This window comes from Aethalodelphis obliquidens, unplaced genomic scaffold (assembly GCF_003676395.1).
Source record: "Aethalodelphis obliquidens isolate GAN/ISIS:26980383/991018 unplaced genomic scaffold, ASM367639v1 scaffold44, whole genome shotgun sequence".
NCBI lineage: Eukaryota > Metazoa > Chordata > Mammalia > Artiodactyla > Delphinidae > Aethalodelphis > Aethalodelphis obliquidens.
The window spans coordinates 13,032,225-13,052,527 of NW_020837988.1; the positions used below are offsets into that span (position 1 = coordinate 13,032,225).

General features: G+C 59.4%; 1 protein-coding gene across 3 annotated transcripts; it reads left to right on the forward strand.

Annotated features, from left to right (window-relative positions):
* Positions 1-202: 202 nt before the first annotated feature.
* Positions 203-18,574, forward strand: METRNL (meteorin like, glial cell differentiation regulator). Of its 3 annotated transcripts, none has more exons than XM_027081151.1 (5): positions 203-488; positions 5,550-5,935; positions 12,970-13,029; positions 14,023-14,208; positions 17,949-18,574. In XM_027081151.1, the coding sequence occupies exons 1-5, from the start codon at positions 328-330 to the stop codon at positions 17,999-18,001; spliced, it is 846 nt and encodes a 281-aa protein (XP_026936952.1). In that variant the 5' UTR covers positions 203-327; the 3' UTR covers positions 18,002-18,574. The 3 variants fall into 3 exon arrangements, with proteins under 3 accessions (XP_026936952.1, XP_026936953.1, XP_026936951.1); XM_027081152.1 differs by lacking the exon at positions 17,949-18,574 and adding an exon at positions 14,746-14,828; XM_027081150.1 differs by lacking the exon at positions 17,949-18,574 and having other exon boundaries at positions 14,023-14,828.
* The last annotated feature ends 1,729 nt before the right edge of the window (positions 18,575-20,303 follow it).

Here is a 20,303-nt window from a genome sequence, read left to right on the forward strand (position 1 = left end):
AGGCGCACTGGGCGGAGTTCCGGCGCGCGGGGCGGAGCGGCCGGGCGGGCGCCGCCCCCCAGCTGAGCAGCGACCGGGACCGCGGACTTGCAGACTTCAGAGGCTCAGGCGGCGGCGGCGGGCGCGGACATCCGCGCCCTGCTCCAGCGGCTCCAGGGGCTCGGGCGGCCCCGGCTCCGGCGGGGATGGGCGGGCAGCCGCCCTGGGGGCGCGGGGGGCGCACGACCTGACCTCCTGGACTCGAAGCCCGGCCGCTTGGCAGCGCCGGGTCGAGGGTCTGCTCGGTGGGCGCGGACGCGGGGCCGGCGGCCGAGCCGGAGCCAGAGCATGCGGGGCGCGGCGCGGGCGGCCGGGGGGCGCACGGGGCAGCTGTGGCCGAGGCCCCCCGCCCCGGGCCCTGGGCCGCCGCCGCTGCTGCTGCTGCTGGCCGTGTTGCTGGGCGGCGCGGGCGCGCAGTACTCGAGCGACTTGTGCAGCTGGAAGGGGAGGTGAGTTCGCGCGGCGCGACCCCAGCCCTTGGGTCCACTCCCCTCCCCGCGGGCCGAGCGCGCGGGGGCTCGGGGGCCCGCTCTCCAGGCTGAGTGCCGTCCCCGCCCTCCCCCGCCCCCGGTTTTAGAACAAAAGAGCCCGCGGCGTCCCGGTCCCCTGGCCCGGCGGACGCCCAGGGGGAGGCGCGCCTGCAGCGCGGTGGTGTCAGTCGGCTCCAGCAGCCCGCTCGCCCCGCGCCGGACCGCGCCGCTCCCCACTTGGTTCCCCGAGAGCCGCAGCCCGGACCCCGCGACCCCTCACTGGGGGCAGGCGGGGGTCGGCCTTCTGGCCCTTCCCGGGCTCTGCCCTCGGCGAGGAGTTGCGCGCCCCGGGCCGGGAGGAGCCGGGCCTGCGCTCAGGGCCGAGCGGGAAGGGACGGACGGGTCCGCAGGAGGGAGCGGCGGCTCCGGTGGTCGGAGCGGGGGCCCTGGCGCTAACCGCGCACTGACCACGTCGGTGCGGGCGGAGACCCGCGGGCGGGCACCTTGCGCGGGGCGAGTTCGGGGCCTGGCGGAGCCCCCCGCCCCGGCCCGTGAAGGTCAGGCCGCCCTTGGCAGCGCGCGCTGTGCTCTGCGACCCCCCTTCACGCCCTCTGCCAAGGCAGGCAGCCGAGGACTTTTTTAAAAAACTGCAGTGTGACAGGCAAGTCACAAGCGTGGGCGGGGGTGGGGGTGAGGGCGCAGAGAACCTCCGTCCGCCAGGGCGCCGGCCCCGAGCCAGGCACCTCGCTGTCGGAGAAGACTGCTTGGGCTTCCGCAGTTGCGGATTCAGGAGTTCGCAGAGGGAGATACTAGCGTCTTCTTCTCCGAAAACGCTATGGGCCGGTGCTGCCCTTAGATCTGGGTGTGTCCCTGTGTCCCACCGTGCTGGGCCCCTAAGTCCCTGACTTCTGATGGGAAGACTCCCGCTGGCAGACACCTCATGCTGTGGGGTGTCACGGGGTTATTTTGAGTGAAGACAGTTTTTTCCGAGAAGGTAAGTGTTGTGCCACTGTGCTGGGTTCTGCGTCAGCAGGGCAGTTGCTGGTCCTCTTGGATACGTACAGTCCCAGTTCTCTGTGGAAACTGGCAATTACCCTGCTCCCTTCTCTCCGCTTCCCAGCCTTCTAGAGTGAAGGTCCTGGGCTACTGAGCTTGGGCTGGTGTTGCCCACCCTCCCTGCTGCAGAAGTTCTCCCAGCTCACACCACAGCAGGGGTGGTAGAGCTGAGACTGGAGCCCTGAGTGGCAGATCGGAGCTCTGGGGGAGGGTTGGCCTGGAGAATGCTGGCGCCAGCACAGAGCTGGCGGGGAGCCTCTGACTCTGACACACTCTTCTGGGGCTGCCCTCTCCCCCTCGCTGGTAATTAAACTCCCTGCTTTGCAGCCTCTGCTGGATGAATCAGTGCATCCCCAAACTGAGGCCTTGGGGTGTCCTGCTTCAGCAGATCAAAAACAGAAACCCAGTCCCACCCTGTGAGCTTGAGTTTCCAGAGGAGGAGCTGACATCCTTTTCACATTCTTGGAGGACCATGTGCCTGGAAGAGGATGCCTCCCCTGGAGCCCAGAGGGAGCTGTGAGCGAGGGCTGGTCAGGGGGCCAACCTGCTCCTGGACCACGCAGGTGTTTGCAGTGGGTAGAGGAATCCCTTCCCCTTCCTGTTCCTGTGCATCCTCTTTATCTACTGGGAGAAGAAGGGCCACTTACCTGCGGCCCCTCTTCCTCCATCATTGCTAATGGACCCCTGGACTTGGACACCCTCCAGTGTCCTCCATTCAACCCAAAGGCAGAACCCGGCCAAGGGCGGCTGCAGTGGCTGTAGGAGCTGTGGGCGGGATCTGGAGCAGAGACAGGGCCAGGTCACATTCCTGGAGCGTAAGCCCCCCTTGCATTGTAATTGCTGCCCCCAGTTATCGTTTTTTTTCACAAATCAGCTGACAGATTCTTACTCTGGTGCGCTGGTTTGCCTGCTGACTCTATAGCATTTACGACTTTTTATGAGCCCTTCTAAAGACAGCACAGGGTGGTGCAAACCCTGATGTGCCGGGTGGATTCTGATCCCCTGATAGGAAGGGATTTGTTTTTTATGACACTGGCCACTCACATTTGACAGGCCTAATGCGTTTCTGGGTGTTTCCAAGCAATTAAGTAGAAGGTTTTGAAATCCTTCTCCCTGTGCAGGGGCAGGACGTGCCCTATCTTTATTAGGCCCTGGTCATAAAGGTGGACCGTGAACTTTCCTACTGCGATGGGCTGGGCATTGCCGGTTATGTCACACCTGGGCTATCTCTCCTGCAAGGTGGGGAAATGAAAAGTAACTCCAGGCAGGAGCGCCTATTGGTTTCGCCCTTGATCAGAAGCTCTTCCTGACTTTATTCAAAAAGAGACCATCACTTCCTTCTGGTGACTCAGAGTTTGAGCCAGGCTATGGTTGTGAGTGGTGTGGGCTCTGCTGCCACCACACTGACCCTGTCAGACAGTCCCCATAGCGACTTGGAATTTGCCATCTTTCCCATAAAGGTGCTCCACAGATGTGTCCTCCTGGGGGGGGGGGGGGACACTTCCCGCCTTTTTTTAAACGCATTAATTCAGTTTAAATAATCCAAGATCAAATCAGTCTTCTCAGTTTCCTAAGGTTGAATAGAACCACAGTTTTTTTCTGCATCCTATAGCTCTGTCATAACATCAGAAAGCAGTTATTTCATTTTTCTTAGTTAGGATGTCACCTGCATGTCATGTGAAGATTGTAACATACCATCATCAGTGACCATGACTGATGTGGTGTGTTTTTGCATCTCCAGCACTTTTGTTGAGCAGATGTCTGTCTGAATGGAGCTGCTGCTCTGATGAGAGTGTGGACACTCCTGTGTTGGGTGCTTAGTGAGAGTCTTGTTGGTCCTGATGTTTTAGCAGAATGAGAGAGAGGAGGCAGAGCAGGGCCCGTGCAGGCTCCGGGGACGGGCTGGACCTGTTAGAGGGTGAAGTGATGGGCGCTTTATTTCTCACGTGTCCACTGTCGTTTTGTTCCTAGTCCCCTTTTAGGCGAGTGACGTGTGAGTAAATGGGTGCACGTGGTCATGTGCGCAGGCTGGTGGATGGCAGCCCCCAGCCTCGGGTCCGCCTCCCCCTGGGCAGCATGGGCTGGCCATCTGTCCTCACGAGGGCCCCCTCTGCGCCTGCCAAGACGCGGGTGGAGGGTGGGCCTCCCCATTTCACCCTCCACTGTTGGGGTTAAGGCAACCTCGTGAGAGGTACCCACAGCCTCTGGTGTGAGGTCTCCACTCCCTAAACCCCTAGGTCCCCCTCTTCCCACCAAGAGGGAAGCGAAGCCTTGGAAGGGGTGGTTTTTGTGGGAGAGAGAGTTGAGGATTGGTGTCTGGGCATGGCGCAAGTGTCCAGCTGCCCCTCAAGGCTGGAGCCAGGAGAGGAGGGACACTGTGATAAAGTTTGTTTGGCTGCGTAAGCGCAGAGCTGATTATAGTCATCTGTGGCAACCACACACCATTTAGTCTAATTTTGTCACCCAGCACTATAATTATGCCCATCCCCTCCTATGTGTCAGATGAGCTTGTGTGAGTTTTATGTGACTGTAATTTGTAAGTCTGTTCTGTGTGTGCAGCCCTGCTCGACGTCTGAGGCCAGGCTGCTCATGACCCAGGGCCTTGGGGGTGGGGAGTGGAGTGAGGAGGGAGTCCACCTCCTTGACACCTCCTTCTGATGTGGTCTGCAGGGTGACTGTGCATCCCTAGCCTGCAGCTGGCCGTTGCATGAAAAGTGAGGCTTTTCGGGGCCTGGAGCATGAGTCACCAACAGTAAATGCAAACCATATGTTATGTGTTTTCTCCTCTGCAGAAAAGGTTTCTGGTAACTCACTCAGGCCAGCGCTCTGAATATAGTATTGTTTATTTCACATAAAAATCCTAAGAATGTGGGTGAACCTGTCTGAGATCTGATCAGAACCAAATTTCATGTAATAAAACACTTAGTTGAAGTCACCGTTGAGTTCCCGGGCTGCTTGGTGTTTATGACGTAACCGTTACCACAAGCTGACATTTACATTACAGTTTTGAGTAGGGGAAACTTGAACGTTTTTGATGGTTTCAATTTCTCGAAAACATAATGTTATGACTTACTCAAGACCTGCCTCCCCAAGAGCATAGCACACTTCATTTTTTCCTGTTTGCTTTTTATTAGGAGTGAAACCCACTGGGCTCCCCAACAGTCCCCATTGGGAAGACAGGTTATCTGCGGTCCTTTTGTGTCCCCCTCCCTTTGCTTTTCCACAATTCCTTCCCGTGTCTCCCTGTGGAGGACCTTTACTTTACTTTTGTGTCTTGCTTTGATGCTATTTGTGTTTGCTTTGAAAAAAATACTATTGGCAATGCAGGGTCTTCAGGTTTGCAAATGAATGAAAAAGCAGTCACATCATCACCTTAAGGAAAATATGAACACTGTGCCTAACGGGCATCCTGAAGACAAAACTCACCAACAACCTACACAGCCCCCCACAAATTGCTAACATTCCCAGTTCGTTTAAAAGCTGCTCCCTGGAGTGCATTATTTATTATATGTGCATTGCATTCCAGCATGCCTCCTGTAACTTGAATCTGCTCCTTGGTCTTCACACTCAGTGGGAATCTACCAACATTTCCTGGCCCTCATTTGCTTATCTGGAACTTGGGTTGGTGCCAAAGTCCCACTGGTGTTTCCCTGTTTATTTTTTGGAAGAGCCGTCTTTTCCTTGGTTCTCACCTCCACTGCACCCATCACTGCCCCTGTTCAGGGGTTTCCCAAGGACACGGGCTCAGAGGCCAACAGAGTGTCCAGGTGGCGAGAGGGTCTGGGAGCCAGAAGCTCCCACACTTACCAGAGCGCTCGGAGCCGGTGCGCTGGAAGGAACTGGGCGGGGGAGGCCGTGTGGCCACCCCTCCCTGGAGGTGGGCCCTGAGCTGCAGGGTGGAGACGGTGCCAGCCTGCCTGTGGGTGAGGGGTGCTCGGACACCCGAGCAGGCGTCTCCCGGCTGACGAATCTCCCCCTCCACAGCGGACTGACACACGAGGCCCACAGGAAGGAGGTAGAGCAGGTGTACCTGCGCTGCTCCGCGGGCACTGTCGAGTGGATGTACCCGACCGGTGCGCTCATCGTGAACCTGCGGCCCAACACCTTCTCGCCCTCCCGGCACCTGACTCTGTGCATCAAGCCCCTCAGGGGCTCGTCCGGGGCCAATATTTATTTGGAAAAGACTGGAGAACTGAAACTGCTGGTGCGGGACGGGGACCTCGGGCCCGGCCAGGCCCCGTGCTTCAGCTTCGAGCAGGGCGGCCTGTTCGTGGAGGCGACACCCCAGCAGGACATCAGCAGGAGGACCACGGGCTTCCAGTACGAGCTGACCAGCCGGCATGCGGGGCCAGACCTGCACACCCTGTCCGGTGAGTGTGGTGCCCAGGGTGGGGTGGTGGCCTCAGGGGTCCTCTCTCGTCTCCCAGACCCCCCGATCATCTCCCACCCCCACCTCAGCACAGCCCCTGAACATGCTGCTCGAGTCCGTGCTTCAGGCCTGGCAGGTCTGCCTGAGGGCGGCCGAGGGGCCCTCCCGGGAGCAGGTGCCCCGTTAGTGCTGTGGGCAGTTTGGACTTGGGACGATGGCCACAGGTCAGAGCAGAGCTGTGACACGGTCCTGGCCCATAATATGCTCTTCTCCCCTGGACCAGTTTTGACTGAGATTTGAAATGGGTGCTGTTACCATCCAAACTGCCCCAGAATCTCTTCTGACACACGAGTTGGCCGAGTGTTTTTGGCGTCGGCTGCAGTCCCTGAAACATTGAGTTTTGGGTGGAAGTTGAGTCTGATTCATGTTCCAGAGCCATGCAGAGCTGGGATGTCCTGAATCGTGAACCATTCCCAGGTTCACAAGCCGTTTTATCTGTGGGTGTCGGTGAGGGCACCGGCACCATGCCATGCAGGGCAGCTGAGTGGCTCTGATGACCTGGGAACCTCAGGTGAGGTACCGGAGGGAGTCTCTGGGTGGCCGAGGGCCGGTGAGTTGGCTTTAGATTTTCCTTCCCTTTTTTTGAGGCCAGCAGACAGCTTTGTGGGGCCCTGTGTGGAAGACAGTGTTGGTCTCTGGAAAGTTCTGTGGGCAGAGAGAAGTGTGTGGTCCCAAGAGCTCTCACACAGGGAAAACTCAGGGTCCTGTCTTTTAGATAGGGACAACCAGGCCAGGTGCAACCCTTGCTCCAAGGCACAGATGACCTCGTGGGGTCCGAGCGCATGGGGCGGGGGTCAGCGGGGCTCAGGTGCACCATCTGCTTCAATTCCAGAACTAGTTGGGAGGAAGATGCCTCCCAAGGGGAAGGTGTGAGCTTGGGTAGTGGTGGGGGCAGGTTCCAGGAAGGCTGTTCCTGCGGTGACCAGCCAGGATGGTGGTCAGTGGGGGGCGCTATGGCATTGAGTGTTGGAGGCGAGGCAGGGATGCTGCCCACACCCCATAGTGCATAGGGCAGCCCCACCACAGAGAATGACCTGGCCCCAGGCATCAGCACAGGACACCCCAACACGAAGAGTGACTTATCCCCAAGTGTCAGCAGTGCTGAGGTGGAAACACCTGGTTTGAGGGCTAGGCCAGCCCCCCCCAAATAATATAATTTAGTGAATAAAATCTTCCATTGGAAAAAACCAGACCTACTAGGATTTGAAATGCAGACTTTCTCCTGAGTGGGAATCTACATCTTATTGTTCTGTGTTCTTGGCTCAGATGAGTTTTCAAAACCTTAAACCTCTCTCAAACTAAACTGGTCTGTTACAGAGCTTCAATGTATGACTGCCCAGGTAGGACCCCTCTCCCCAGGGCCTGACTGCCCAGGTAGGACCCCTCCCCCCAGGGCCTGACTGCCCAGGTAGGACCCCTCCCCCCCTGCCCCTGTGCCTGCCTGGGTAGGACCCCATCAGGAATGCTGAAAGCTGCCATAAACCCCAGGACTTGAATAAAACTTTAACCACAACAGCCTTTATCTTGATCACCAGCGAGTGATCGTTGGCGGGGGTGGTGGGGGGACGCTAGAGATAAACTCGCGATAAAAACAAAATCTGGAGAAACCCGGTCACCAAATTCGATGTCTCTGGCCATGGTGAGCGTTGGCTGATGGGGCAGATATTAGGGACTTGCTAACATTCCTTTTACTGATTAAAATGTTGACGGGTTGAGGCCATTCGGCTGCTGGTCACATGCTCTGTCCCGCTGGGGCTTTGTTCCACTTTGCTGGGAGGCCGCCACCAGGTTCTTGGAGGCCACGGCATAAGGTGCTTTCCGTGCTGCCCCCTGAGTACTCCCGTTGGCACAGACCGGCGTCTCTGGTGGAAAATCCACAGTGGGGTCACGACCCGGGGTGACTCAGAGCCTGTGGCTCAGCCCTAGGGACCTGAGACTTTGTTTCTTTCCCCCTCCCTGGGGGCAGGGTCTGTGCTCCCCCAGACCCCAGGTCTACGTTTCCAGGCTAGGGCAGTGAGTGGGTTTGGGAGAGGCCCGTGGGGTCGCAGGGAGAAGGCCCCGTGTGATGGGGTGGGTCGTCTGGCCGGGGCACCACACGGGACACGTGGCTGTGGCTGGGTGTTGGGCTGCTGGGGTGCCCTTGATCCCCCAGACATATGCCTGCCTGGCCCTGGGGTGCCTCTTTAAATCTGGGGCTCACGGGGATGCCGGAGACCCTGAGGATGGTGGGGTGTGATTGTCCATCTGCCCAGTGGCCGGGGTGCTGGCCTGGGGCAGCACAGATACAGTGACTGTCAGAACGTGAGATGGGGATGCAAAAGGCTCCTAGGGTGTGGGAGCTGCAGACCCAGCACTTCTCTGTCCTGAAGGAAACAAGGGCAGCAGGGATCCGGGAGGCTGGTGCATCCCTTCTCCCCAGGGATGGGCCCCTAAGCTTTTAATGCCAAAGGAATGGGTACGTAATGTGGAATGCTGGTGCCGGCCATCTGGCATCCGTGACCTCGCCCGGACCAGGCGGGCTCTCAGATGGCAGCGCTCTCCTGTCTGGCCTTGGCTGCAGCGGGGAGACACCAGTGGGGCCGAAGCCCCAGTGTGTGTGCCGTGGAGGTGAGCACGTGCCCGTGACCTGACCTGCTGGGGAGGTGGATGAGCCTTCTCCCTCGCTGCTGAATCACGAGTTCCAGTTTGTGCTGATATGAAATTAAAGAGGCACCGCGGGCTGGCATCCCGAAGGAGAGGTGTGCATGAGCCTTGCTCACCTGCCGCAGCTCTGGGCGGTTCCACAGGGAGTGTTTATGGTGAGCATGTCAGCCTCGTGTCCATCATGTTGCATAATCAGCTTCCTCGTATGGACTGGGACTCGCCAACAGCCAAGAAGAGGCCAGGACGGAGAGGCAGGCAGATACAGAGGGGCAGGCGGGTGGCAGGGGGACTTCAGCCCCCCGGGGACTCGGGATTTGGCTGTCACGTGGCAGGAAGGGGAAGACCTGCTCCCCCGCCCTCCCCCTCCTCCGAGGGCCTCGCCAGGCACCTGAGTAACACGGCACTCCTTCCTCTGGCGCTGGAAAAATCTGGCAGGATACAAAAGGCAGGCAAGTGGCCAGATGCAACTCACTAATGGAAGAAGCTCCAGGCCACACCTGGACTGTGTGCTGAAGCCTCACTGTGGACCTGGCCAGGCTGTCTGGACCATCCTCCCCAGGGTCCCAGCACACTTGGGGAAACAGGCACCACCAGGACCCCCATTGCCCAGTGGGCTGGGGGACGCGTTAGGGTGGCCAAAGAGGGAGGGCGGGGTTGTTACTCGGTCTGGTTCTAGGGGACAGATGCAGACCCCGTCTCTGTGGTTCTCCTGGGGCAGCTCAAGGGGGCCCTGGATTCCAGCATGTTCTTTTACTACTTAGGGGCTGAGAAGCAGGGGCTCACATCCATGCTCTGGGGTTTGGGCTCTGTGCAATGCCCACCCAGAGCAGGCCCCCGGCATGGAGGTGAGGTGGCGGGGGGGACAGTGGTGTTTTAGACCCACAGCTGGAGGGGTGTGGGGGCAAGAGGACTTGCCCCTGTGCCGGCCGTGAAGACCCAGAAGTGACTCCCATCGCCGCTCATGGGCGCCGGGTGGGGTGGCCTGGGTCCCACAGTTTCTGACGTGCTTCATCTCGCCATCCCCTTTGAAACCGCTCTGTTGATGAGCCAGGGGCGAATGGTCCCTTTGGGGGGCCTGGGAGGCGCAGACCCCTGCTGGGATCCCACTTGGGCACCTTAGAGTTTAGGGGCGGGCTTGATGGGCCGTGGGGCATAAACAGCAACGTTCAGAAGTGAAAAGAAACTTCATTATTTCCTGGAAACAGTATAGGAGAGAACTTAATTTTTTCCCTAAGGTTCGTTTAGACTCCTGCACCAGTGCTTTTCCAGCCCCTGTAATCACTGTAAAATTACTTTGCATCTTACCCAGCTCTGGACTCTGGGGGTGGAAGGTGTGACTCCTCTGGCTTCCTCACCAGGAAGAGGGAGGGAAGGGAGTGGGTGCGGGCGAGAGAGCTGGTGAGGCTGAGCGTTCCCTGTGCCCGCACGTGGGAGAGGGGGTTTCACAGGTGGCGACCAGCCCCGGCCAGGTCCCACAGGGTCCTCTGGGGCGATGTCAGCCTGTGGCCTGGAGTTGGGGTGAGTGCAGGGTTGTCATGATCAGAGGAGGCTCGTCTGCTCAGCGAATACCGCTCACATTCTGGCAGCGTTGCTCCCTTTCCTCCCCTCCCTGTTAAAATGCTTCATTCACCACCTGTCGCAGCTGCACTGAAGACCCCAGAGGGTGTCTCACACATCGTGTCCACCCCAGTCATCCTTACCTGGGCAGTCTCACCCGCCAGACCAGCATCCCACCATCTACAGACTTCTCCTGGGCATCGGGCTACCCAGAGCCTGACAGAGGGGTGCCGCCCTCCCCACCTGTACCTGCCGCTCTCACCTGCATCCCTGCTGCAGCCCCCAGCTGGTCTCCCTGATGCTGTTTTTTCCTACTTCATTCAGTTCATTTTATGCATATTCCAGAGTAATCTTCCCAACGTCCACATCCCAGCCCTCCCCTTTCCAAGAACCACAGGCCAGAATTCCACCCGGCCCCTGGGCCGCCCCTCCCCATCTTCCCCACAAGGAAACAAGATTCGATGTGTCAGAAACCAGCGCATTCCACTCGGCCTCCACGAGCCTAACTCCGATTAATAATTGTTTCCAGATTGCTCCTCTTGGCGTCTCCACAAAGGTGCCTACACTTCACAAAGCTCAGAGTCATGAGAGAGTCTTGTGGGGGCCTTTGTTAGCTCAGCTGTCAACGGCACGGGCTCGCTGAAGCTTTGGGTGGGAGGGTCAGCAGGCTGCTGACTGCCGGCCCCCAGGCCCACCAGGGTCCTCGTACATCCTGCGTGGGACTGGGCGCGAGTCAGGGCAGGGAGCCCAGGACAAGCTCATGCCACCTTTCTCCCCAGCGGTCAGCTGAGGTCCCGGGGCCTAAACCCACAGAGAGCTCGAGGCTCCAGGGCTTGGTAATCATACACACCCAGGCCTGGGTTTCGACCACGGTCTGTGGCCTGGGCCTGTCTCAGCTTCTAAAGAGCTTGTGTGGACCTTGCCTCCCGTTCACCCGCGCTTGGAGTTCGCGTGGCCTGGTTCCGAGGCCCCAGGCGGGGGCCTCTGACCCGGTGGGCACTGGGGGAGCCGCCAGGACGGGAAGTCTCCCCACTGCCGCGGGCCCCTCGGCACACAGGCTGGAATAAAACGCCGCCTCTTGTGGGATGTGAGGCTCCCCGATGTCTGCGGGGCTGTGCTCCCCCTTTTCTTCACTCTGGGGTCTCTGTCAGGCCCAGCGTGGGCAGCAGGCCCCCAACGGGTTAGAGGTGGGGGACCCCCAGTTGGCCACCCTCTTTTTTACGAAAGGCCTTGAGGCTGGGGGTCCACACTCGTGACAAAAAGCCACAGGTGGGCAGAAGGCTCCGGATTTGGAGCTGGGGAGGGAGGTGCTCCGTGCTCTCAGATGCTCCAGAGGCGTCCGACAGGCTGTTCTTGTTCTGCGGCTTCTCCTTTTTCCTGATAACGTAACAGAAGCGCCCGTGAGTCATGCCCTCGCTGGACTAGACTGGGGCATGTACAGCTACCCCCGCCTGGGGGCAGGACGGGAGGGCTGGTGCTCCGGACGCTCATGTCCATCCCCAAGGGGTCCCAGGACACCAGAGACTCCAGGGTCTCTGTTGCCCCCACACATATTCCAGGTCCCGGAGGCCCCTCCTGTTCCCTGTGCATCTCCCTGTCTCCTCGAGGGCCCCCGAGTCACTGCAGCCCCTGGGCAGGTGACAACTCAGCCCGGTTCAGGGGCTTCGAGGGCAGCTGGCCAGGTGTGCTGACAGTTGTAGGTTCATCCAGGCCCAGTGAGTGCCAATCCTGGGGACTTTGCGGGGCCTTCAGTACATGAAAAGGCAGAGGGCAACTTGTCCTAGTGAGAGTTCACGCCTAACATTTCTGTTGTTAGGGAATTTGGGCCCAACCCTAGAAACTAGAAATAGGTGAGGAAACGTGCAACATCAGAGCCAAATAATAAACTTGTGTCTCCCCAGATCCACTGCTGAGTTAGGAGTGCCACAGTCCTGGGGAGTCCCCAGAGCCTCGAGGTTTCTGTCTCCCCCCAGCCCTTCTGGAGGCCTTACGCCAGTCTGAGGCAGTAGGTGAAGGGTGGGGTGAGAGCTGTACCGGGGGGCAGAGGTCCACCAAGAAGGACTGGTTTGTCTGGAGTAATCAGCCCCCACCCAGGTCTGGGGAGTCTCAGAGGGGATCCTGTGAACTGGGCTTGCTGTGAAAGGTGTCTGGAGGTGTTTGGAGGTGACCACCTGGCCCTGTTGGTTAGACGAGGACCCCACAGCTGAAGCAGGTGGACGTGCCCCTCATGCCCACCAGTGCCTTTAGCAGGGTCACCTGGTCCTTCTGGGCAGTGCCTTGACCCCTGTGGAATCCTGGTGGCAGATGGGACTGTGGGGGCAGACAGTGTAAGTGGGAGGCCCTGGCATTTGGGGGCCTGGCCACAGAGGCTGAGTGAGGCTCTCGGACAGGCTGGTGTCAGGGACGTGGCCTCAGATCAGCTCGGGTTGGTTTTGGCGCCGAAGAGCCATTTACCCATGAGCCCAGGGGCTGTTTGCCCAGCACGACTACAGTAATGAGCTAAGTGTGATCGAACGCGAAACCGCACTTTCCCTCCGTTTTCACGCCATTGCAGGTGGCCCAGGTGAGCCTGGGCCCCCTGGAGACGTTTCCCCATCTGTGCAGCCGAGGTCAAGGCCCCACCTGCTCTTGGCACCCTGGTTTCAGAGGTGCGGGGCCTGGACGGTTGCTCCCGACGTCAGAGGACTTATAAGATGTCGTGTGGTCTACATGCCGTGGGCGGGAGGGTCCCATGTTCATGCACTGGCCCCGCCTGACCCTCTTCTCTCCCCACAGCCCCGTGCCGCCCTTGCAGCCACACTGAGGTGCTCCTGGCTGTCTGTACCAGTGACTTTGGTGAGTGTGCTGGCGGTTCCCGCCACGTGGGGGAACTAAACCCTTTGGGGGGAGGAGACTCTGCTGAAGATCCTGGGCTTGGCCCCTCTTCCATCACTGATTGCAGTCACAGGAAAAGGCCTTCCTTTCTGCTCCTTAGAGTGACCCCAGCCCGAGAAGGGACCTGTGTGCAGGGCGGGGAGAGAGCTGGGAATTCCTATTTAAGGTGGGAATTCCTATTCGAGGTGATACTGAGCATTTTCCTACTTGGCGTGTGAGTCTAAGTCCTGGCTCTAGCCTCTCCTCAGTGCCCTGCCTGCCTCCAGGTCCCCTGTAGGCACCACAGCAGGCGTTGGAGGCCCTGGTAGGGCCAGGGTCGGGATCAGGGACTCAGCCGCCTGCTTGTGACGTTGGCACAAACGCTCTCGAGTTAAGGGTGGCAGCATTCAGGGCGAGTTCGATGGAGCCGGCCCAGCGGGACCTGGCTCTGAGCGCCCCCAGGCTCCCAGGGCAGTTGGGTGGTGAAAGTACAAGCCTTTCTCCTCGCTGGCCCTGCACAGAGGGGATCTGGGGCCGGGCGGTGTCCCCGAACTTGTGCCTGCTCTGCCCTTCTCCACCCTTCTCCCTCCCATCACCTTCTTCCCCTGTAAGCTTCACCGTTTCTGTCTGATCTTGATACGGAACCGCGGCAGATCTTGAGTATTAACTGCAGTGACTTTTCTTGTTTTAACTTGAAAACTTGGTGCACGACGTGATTCATATCTTCTATTTTTCTCCACTTCTGTGGCTGGCCCTTGGTAGAAAAGCATCTCTGCCCAAGACGGTGTGAGTGGCGGGGACGACCCCTAGGCAACCTCTTGTGTGTGGATTGTGGTTTTTAGTGAAAATTTCTGGAAGGCAGCGTTCAGGGTCAGCTCCCGGTTCTGCTGCTGGGGGTGGGAGGTTGGTGCGTGCTGTCTGCTTGGCGAGCACCCCGCTGACCGCTGACCCTCCCCCCGTCTCCTTCCTCTGCAGTCGTCCGAGGCTCCATCCAGGATGTCACCCATGAGCCGGCGCAGCAAGAGTCAGCCATCCACCTGCACGTGAGCCGGCTCTACCGGCAGAAGAGCAGGGTCTTCCGGCCGGCCTCAGAGGGCGAGGGTGGCGGCTGGCGGGGGCGCGTCTCCACGCTGCTGGAGTGCGGCGTCCGGCCTGGGCGCGGTGAGTTTCTCTTCACCGGCCACATGCACTTTGGGGAGGCCTGGCTCGGCTGCGCCCCGCGCTTCAAGGATTTCCAAAGGATGTACAGGGACGCTGAGGAGAGGGGGCTGAACCCCTGCGAGATAGGCACAGAGTGACCGCTGGGTGACCGCTGCCGCAGCGATGGATACGCACACTGGGGTGGGTGCCTGGCGCTCCAGCTGGGGAGGTACACGCTGGTTCTGGCCAAGGACTCCCTGGTGGATTGACTGGAGATGCTGTAATATGCCAACTAAGTTATTATATTTTTTTTAAAAAAGAAATGTTCATAGGAAGCAAACTCCTGTGTCGTAAAATGCCTTCGTGTGCCGTTGCGTACTGTTTTCTGAGCATCTGCAGTCACTGCATTTGGCTGGTGTGTTGGGTGAAGTGTGAGGGCCGTGGCCCACAGCCGATACCCGACACCAGGCTTGGGTACCACTCAACGTTGTTTCTTATGATGGAAATTTATGGGGCCAAATACCTATGGTTTTTTCATTTTGTTTTTGCTTTTTAAAGAATGAACTTTGCCAGCCATGGTCATTTGGGGGCTGCAGGCTGTTTCCATTCCAGGGAATAAAGACCAGCCTCTGACGGATCAATGGCGCGTCTGTCTTCGGCCCTGGTCAGTGGTGTGTGGCACTTACCTAGGGGCCCACGTCAGGGCTTCTCCAAGGGAGCCCCATGGCCCTGGCGTTAGGGACCTTTCACACTGGGCCGAACTATAAGTGAGGCTGTTACCCCCACGCTCGGCCTCTACCAGAGGTACCCCCCGCGTTCCTGGTGGACCACCCCCATCCCCTTCAGCATCTGCCCTCCTCCTTCCTGTCAACCTAGATCTTGCCCTTCGACCTCAGCTTCCCCCAAATGCCCGAGCACAGGGCAAGTGTCTAGATACCCAGGGCCTGATCTGGGCCCCATATCCTCAAGGATGAGTCAGTGTCCTGCAGCTGCCGGAACAAATGACCACAACCCAGGAGCTTAAACAACAGACACTTATTCTCTCATGGTTCTGGAGACCAGAAGTCCAAAATCAAGGGCCACGCTCCCTCCAAAAGCTCCAGGTGGAGACCCTTCCTTGTCTCTTCCAGGTTCTGGTGTTGCCAACAGTCCTTGGTCCTCGGCCTGTGGACACATCACAGTCTCTGCCGTCCTTTGGCTTTCTTCTCTCTGAGTGTCTGTCCACATTTCCCTCCTCTCTCTCACATCCACCAATCACTGGATCGAGGCCCACCGTGATCCAGTAAGACCTCATCTTAATCACGCCTGCAAAGACCCCGTTTCCAAATAAGTTCACATTCACAGGTCCTGGATAGATAGGAATTTGGGGAGTCACTGTTCATCCCAGTACAGGTGTTGCTGGGGTGTCATGTAATCAGACCTGAGCCTGCGATTCCTCCCAGGCAGCTGCTGAGATGAACGGACCTGGGAGAGGCTGACACCGGTCAGTGAACACCAAGCCAACTGCACCGAAAAGTCAGGCACACATGGGGAGAGGCTGTATGCTGGCTCAGGTGTGCCCTGGCTCAGGTGTGAGCTGACATAGATGTGCCCTGGCTCAGGCATGTACCAGCTGAGGTGTGCACCAACTCTGGCATGCCTTGCCTCAGGTGTGTGCTGGCTCAGGTCTGTGGGCTCCTGCAGGTCACAACAAGAAGCAGGTGCTCAATACCTGCACAAGAAGAAGCAGGGTGATGACCTGAAGCAACAGGGTTGGTGACAGGCACAGGTCCTACTGTGGCTAATGACTGTGATGCTTTATGCCAAAAGGATGCCTGTGACAGCAGCAGACGTGCCCGGCCCACAGTCGGGGAGGAGCTGACCCGCTCCTGGGTTTGTGCTTTGGGTTTCCTGGTTGGGCACGCGGGTGCTGCAGAACCAGATTGTCGGGTTTCGGGGCTGGTGTCCCTCCTCATGTCGGTACAGGGACGCAGGGATCTGCCCCAGGAGGATCCGGGACCTTGACCCCACGTGCTGATGTCCGGTGGACAGCAGCGTTCCCTCCATGTGAGGCAGAAGCTTTGTGGGAAGCGCCTGGGGGTGGAGGTCTCTTGGTGAGAGTCTGGAGGAAGAGCAGGGCTTGTTGGACATGGTGAGGAGAGGTGGCGCTGAGAGTCCGGCCCTGCAGGTGGGGGCCTGGTGCCGGCACGCGGAGCTCCCTCTCCTTGGCCGAGCAGAACTCCCGCAGCAGCCCAGGACCACTGGGTGTTGGGGAGGAGCCGGAAAGGTCACCATTTCTGAGGGGGCACAGAGCCCCTACCTCCCTCCGACCATGCCTTCCTGCTGCCTAGAGCCCCCTTTGGGGTCTGAGGCCCCTCCATGCCCCCGCCCACTCTCTGACACACCGTGGAGCCCTGAGGGGCCACGCCAGGCGCTCGGAGGGTCTCCGGAAGGTCCTTCGGGCTGACTGGCAGCTCTGCCGTGCGGTCTCGGCCCAGTGCCTCTGTCTTGGCTCCGGGCAGCCCCGGCCACTCTGGGGATGGAGCTGCCAGCCCTCCTCTGTGGCTCCATCCAGAGGTCGAAGGGGAGGCGTGTAGGAGCCCTGAGTCCCGGCCAGTGTGCCCGGGTCCCACCTTCTTCCTGCTAAGCTGTGCCCCACACCCGCACCCTCTGTGCCCACTCCCTCCCATCCTGAGCAACCTGCACAGGTTGGCCAAGGCCCTGGAACCGCCCAGAAACACCTCCTCCTGGCAAGCCCTAAGGGGTGTCCTTATTCTCTCGGCCTCTGCAGCATTGGACATGCTCGTTCAGGCCCGTCCAACGACGTCAAGATCAGGAAACACTTTCTGAGCCATTCGGCTGTCATGGCATCTGTGGGCAGCTCTTCTGCTTCCTGACGACTGCCCTGTGCCGAGGGTGCTTTCTTCTCCTCTCTATCCCGTGCTGTCCCAGAGACATACGTGGGACCCCGGCCCTGGCCCCCTCCTCCTGCTCATCTGGGCTCCCTGAGGGCTCAGGCCCCTGCACCCCCGTGCAAGGGGGCCACTCACCTCTCCCCCGACCCGACTGCCTGGGGAGTCAGGCTGACCCTGCCGCCTCCAGCTGGGGGCTGCTCATCGTGCCGCAGACCTCATTTCCAGCACCACGGTAACTGTCCGGAGGAGCTGGGGTGGGATGGACCACAGGTGTAGGGGCCATGTGCCACCAGGGGCTGGCCAGGACCCACACCTGCTCGTGTGACCCGCTGGGACCCAGGGGAACCTCAAGACTGTGGCATGTAGGTGTCCCTGTCCCGGCCTCTGGTGGCCAGCTGGCCCCAGGCAAGGGCCCTGGTGGATGTCCCAGGCCAGACTGGCTGGCCTGACACGCGCCCCGTCTCTGTGAGCCTCCTCTTTGCTGGGCAAGAGGGGCCTTGAGTCAGATGTACCTGCAGGGCTTTCCCTCCAGCTCCAGCACCAGGACCCTGCCCCGGGGGGAGCTGGGCGACTGTCAGTATGTAAACACACGGATGCTGAATCACACTGAGGTGGCGACTAGTCCAGAGGGAAAAGAAGGGCAGAGACGGGTCTGGGGTGCAGAATCTGGGCAGGTGGGGGTGGCTGAACTGCAGTTTTAACCATGGTGTTCGAGGTGGGGTTTGAGCCAGCCCTTGAGGAAGTCAGGAGCTGGTATGTGGGAAGAGAAAACAGGCTGTGCAAAGGCCCTGGGGTGGAGGGGTGGGGGGACAGGGACAGGGATGGTGCACCAAGTGACCTTTCCCCTTGCTTTCTGCCTCCTGTCAGCACTGAGAAAACAACTCAAGTGTTGGAGGAACAATTGGCATTCAGCTCCCTGACGTCTGGGCCATGTTTCCACGTATGTGGTCCATATCCTGTCTGTCATCTTCACCCACTGTGGACGGCAGACTAATGGCTCCCAAAGATGTCCTCATCCGAATCCCTGGAGCCTGTGAATATGTTACCTACATGGCAAAGGGGAGTTAAAGCCACAGATGGAACTAAGATTGCTAATGAGATGGGGACATTATTCTGGTGGGCCTAATGTCATCACAGGGGTCCTTAAAAGAACCCTTGTAAGGAAGACGAGGCAGGAGAGAGAGAACCAGAGAGATGCGATGTGGGGACTCGACAGTCGGTGCTGGCCGTGGAGGTAGAGGAAGGGCCTCCAGAGGGAACCAGCCCCGCCGACACTCGAGAACCAGGCGATGATAAACTTGTGTTGTTTTTTAGCCACAGTAAGTTTGTGGGAATTTGTTACAACATCTACAGGAGACAAACCACCCAGGTGCCTTCTTACCTGGGGTCAAGGGGACTTGGTAGGGCGCCTGGGCAGCCTGGGTGCTTGTGAATTCCCCCTAAAGTTGTGCGTAGAATGCTGTTATGCATCTACCTGCAGTTCATAACTTTCATCTGAATCTCAGAGTTAAGTGATTCTGCACAGGTGGAGACCACAGGGCAGTTGTGGTTTTTCTCACTGATGTATGAGGGATCATGCTCTCTCCCCACCCCCACCCCCTCTGTCTCTCTGTCTGTCCCTCCCTCTGTCTCTGTCTCTCTCTCTCTGCTCGCCACCCCTGTCTCAGGTGTTTTCCCTCTTCTCTCTGCCACCTGACACTACACTGTAACCTGCTGCCTTTGAGCTCACTGCCAGGAGAGTCCGGTGTGGTTCCAGCACTGCCGGGACGCACCGCCCACACCTGGGCTCACGTGTCCTGAGTCATCCTGACATCGAGGCTGGGGTCCTCTGGCGTTCACCAATCGGGATGGGCCCCCCTGGCCCCAGGGACCTCCTACAAGGCCTGCCTGTGGCCCCCTGTCTGCCCAGCACCCTGGGACCCTCTTCCTTGTGGGTGGCCCCTCGTGGGTCCTGCCCGTGCTGAAGTGCTGGGCCTTTTCCCCGTTGCTCTCTCCTGTCTGCCGGACACACCCCAGGTCTGTGGACCCCCCACCTTCCCCAGCTTCTCTTCTTTTGTGGCTGGAATTCGGTACCTCACCTGTCACCCCCAAGATGCTCCACCTGCCCTGTGTTTGGGCTCTACTCACCTGCACAGCTAAGACAGACGTGGCATGACAGGATGGGCTCAGAAGGGCTGGGACTGCCACACTGGGGCAATCGCAGGTGCAGCTGTGGTGGGAGCCGGGCCTGGACTCACCGGGTCCTCGCTGGCCCACGGGGGTCCTGTCGTGGCCTCAACTGGCTTTGCCCCTGGGATGGCCCCTCACCGAGATGGGGACTCCGGAGCTTGGGGTCAGTAATGCCCTGAAAGCTCTAGTAGGAACCTACGGTAGGGAGCCCGGCCTGGGGCTTTCCCCACCAAACACTGCATCCTGCCCCCGAAATGGATGCACGGCCTTTTCTCACTCTCCAAGGTGACCCCCCAATGTGCTGCAAGTGCTGCAGGGTGGGAAGGCACCTCCCGGCAGCCCCTCGGTCCTTTGCCCTCCCCACAGCATTACGGGAAGAAGGGCAGGGTGGGAAGGCACCTCCCTGCCCTGAAAGGGCCCCCTTGCTCCTCTGTCCAGCATGCTTGCAACCCAGGAGGCTGGGGGAGGACTCTCACTGCAGGGTCTGCCCCCAGCTCCCGGAGGCCGAGGCAGCCTGCACCCTGGCCCCCATGGCCCTCAGTGCTTTTGAGCATGACGTGGGTATGTCAGCGCCAGACCCCCAGTTGGGACCACCAGTTCAGACCAGACAAGACCTCGGTGGATGAAGGGCAGTGTGCGGAGGCGGGCGGTCCTGGGGGCGTCGGGGTGTGGAGTCCGTAGCCAACACGTGTGAGCTTGGGCTCCCGTGTCCTTCTGTGGGAGCCTTGCCGTGGAGAGTGGAGACCGTCCTGCATGTTAAAGCCATCTCCTTTGCCACCCAGGGCCTGGTGGCCGTGGACCATGGTGTGGGTGAGGGTCTCCCTGCCGGGTGGGCACACAGCCCTGACACCCCGCGTGTGGGCCCCCATGGCAGGCTTCCATCCCAGGGCATGTCGGCACCCCGAGAAGAGAAGAGATTTACACCAGCGACACATGGCCCCTTGTCTTTTTAGGAAGGAAGTCAGAGGACATCAGGCTAGGCCGAGGTTTGCTTTATTTCCCGCTGGCCTTTCCCGCTCACTGAAGCCAGGCGTTGAAACATCCAGCCCCGCT

Excerpts from the sequence above, each read along its gene's own strand:
- METRNL (XM_027081150.1), top strand. The coding sequence starts at position 328 with ATGCGGGGCGCGGCGCGGGCGGCCGGGGGGCGCACGGGGCAGCTGTGG. Across the intron at positions 5,936-12,969 it reads AGACCTGCACACCCTGTCCG|CCCCGTGCCGCCCTTGCAGC; the intron begins GTGAGTGTGGTG and ends CTCTCCCCACAG. Across the intron at positions 13,030-14,022 it reads TGTCTGTACCAGTGACTTTG|TCGTCCGAGGCTCCATCCAG; the intron begins GTGAGTGTGCTG and ends CTTCCTCTGCAG.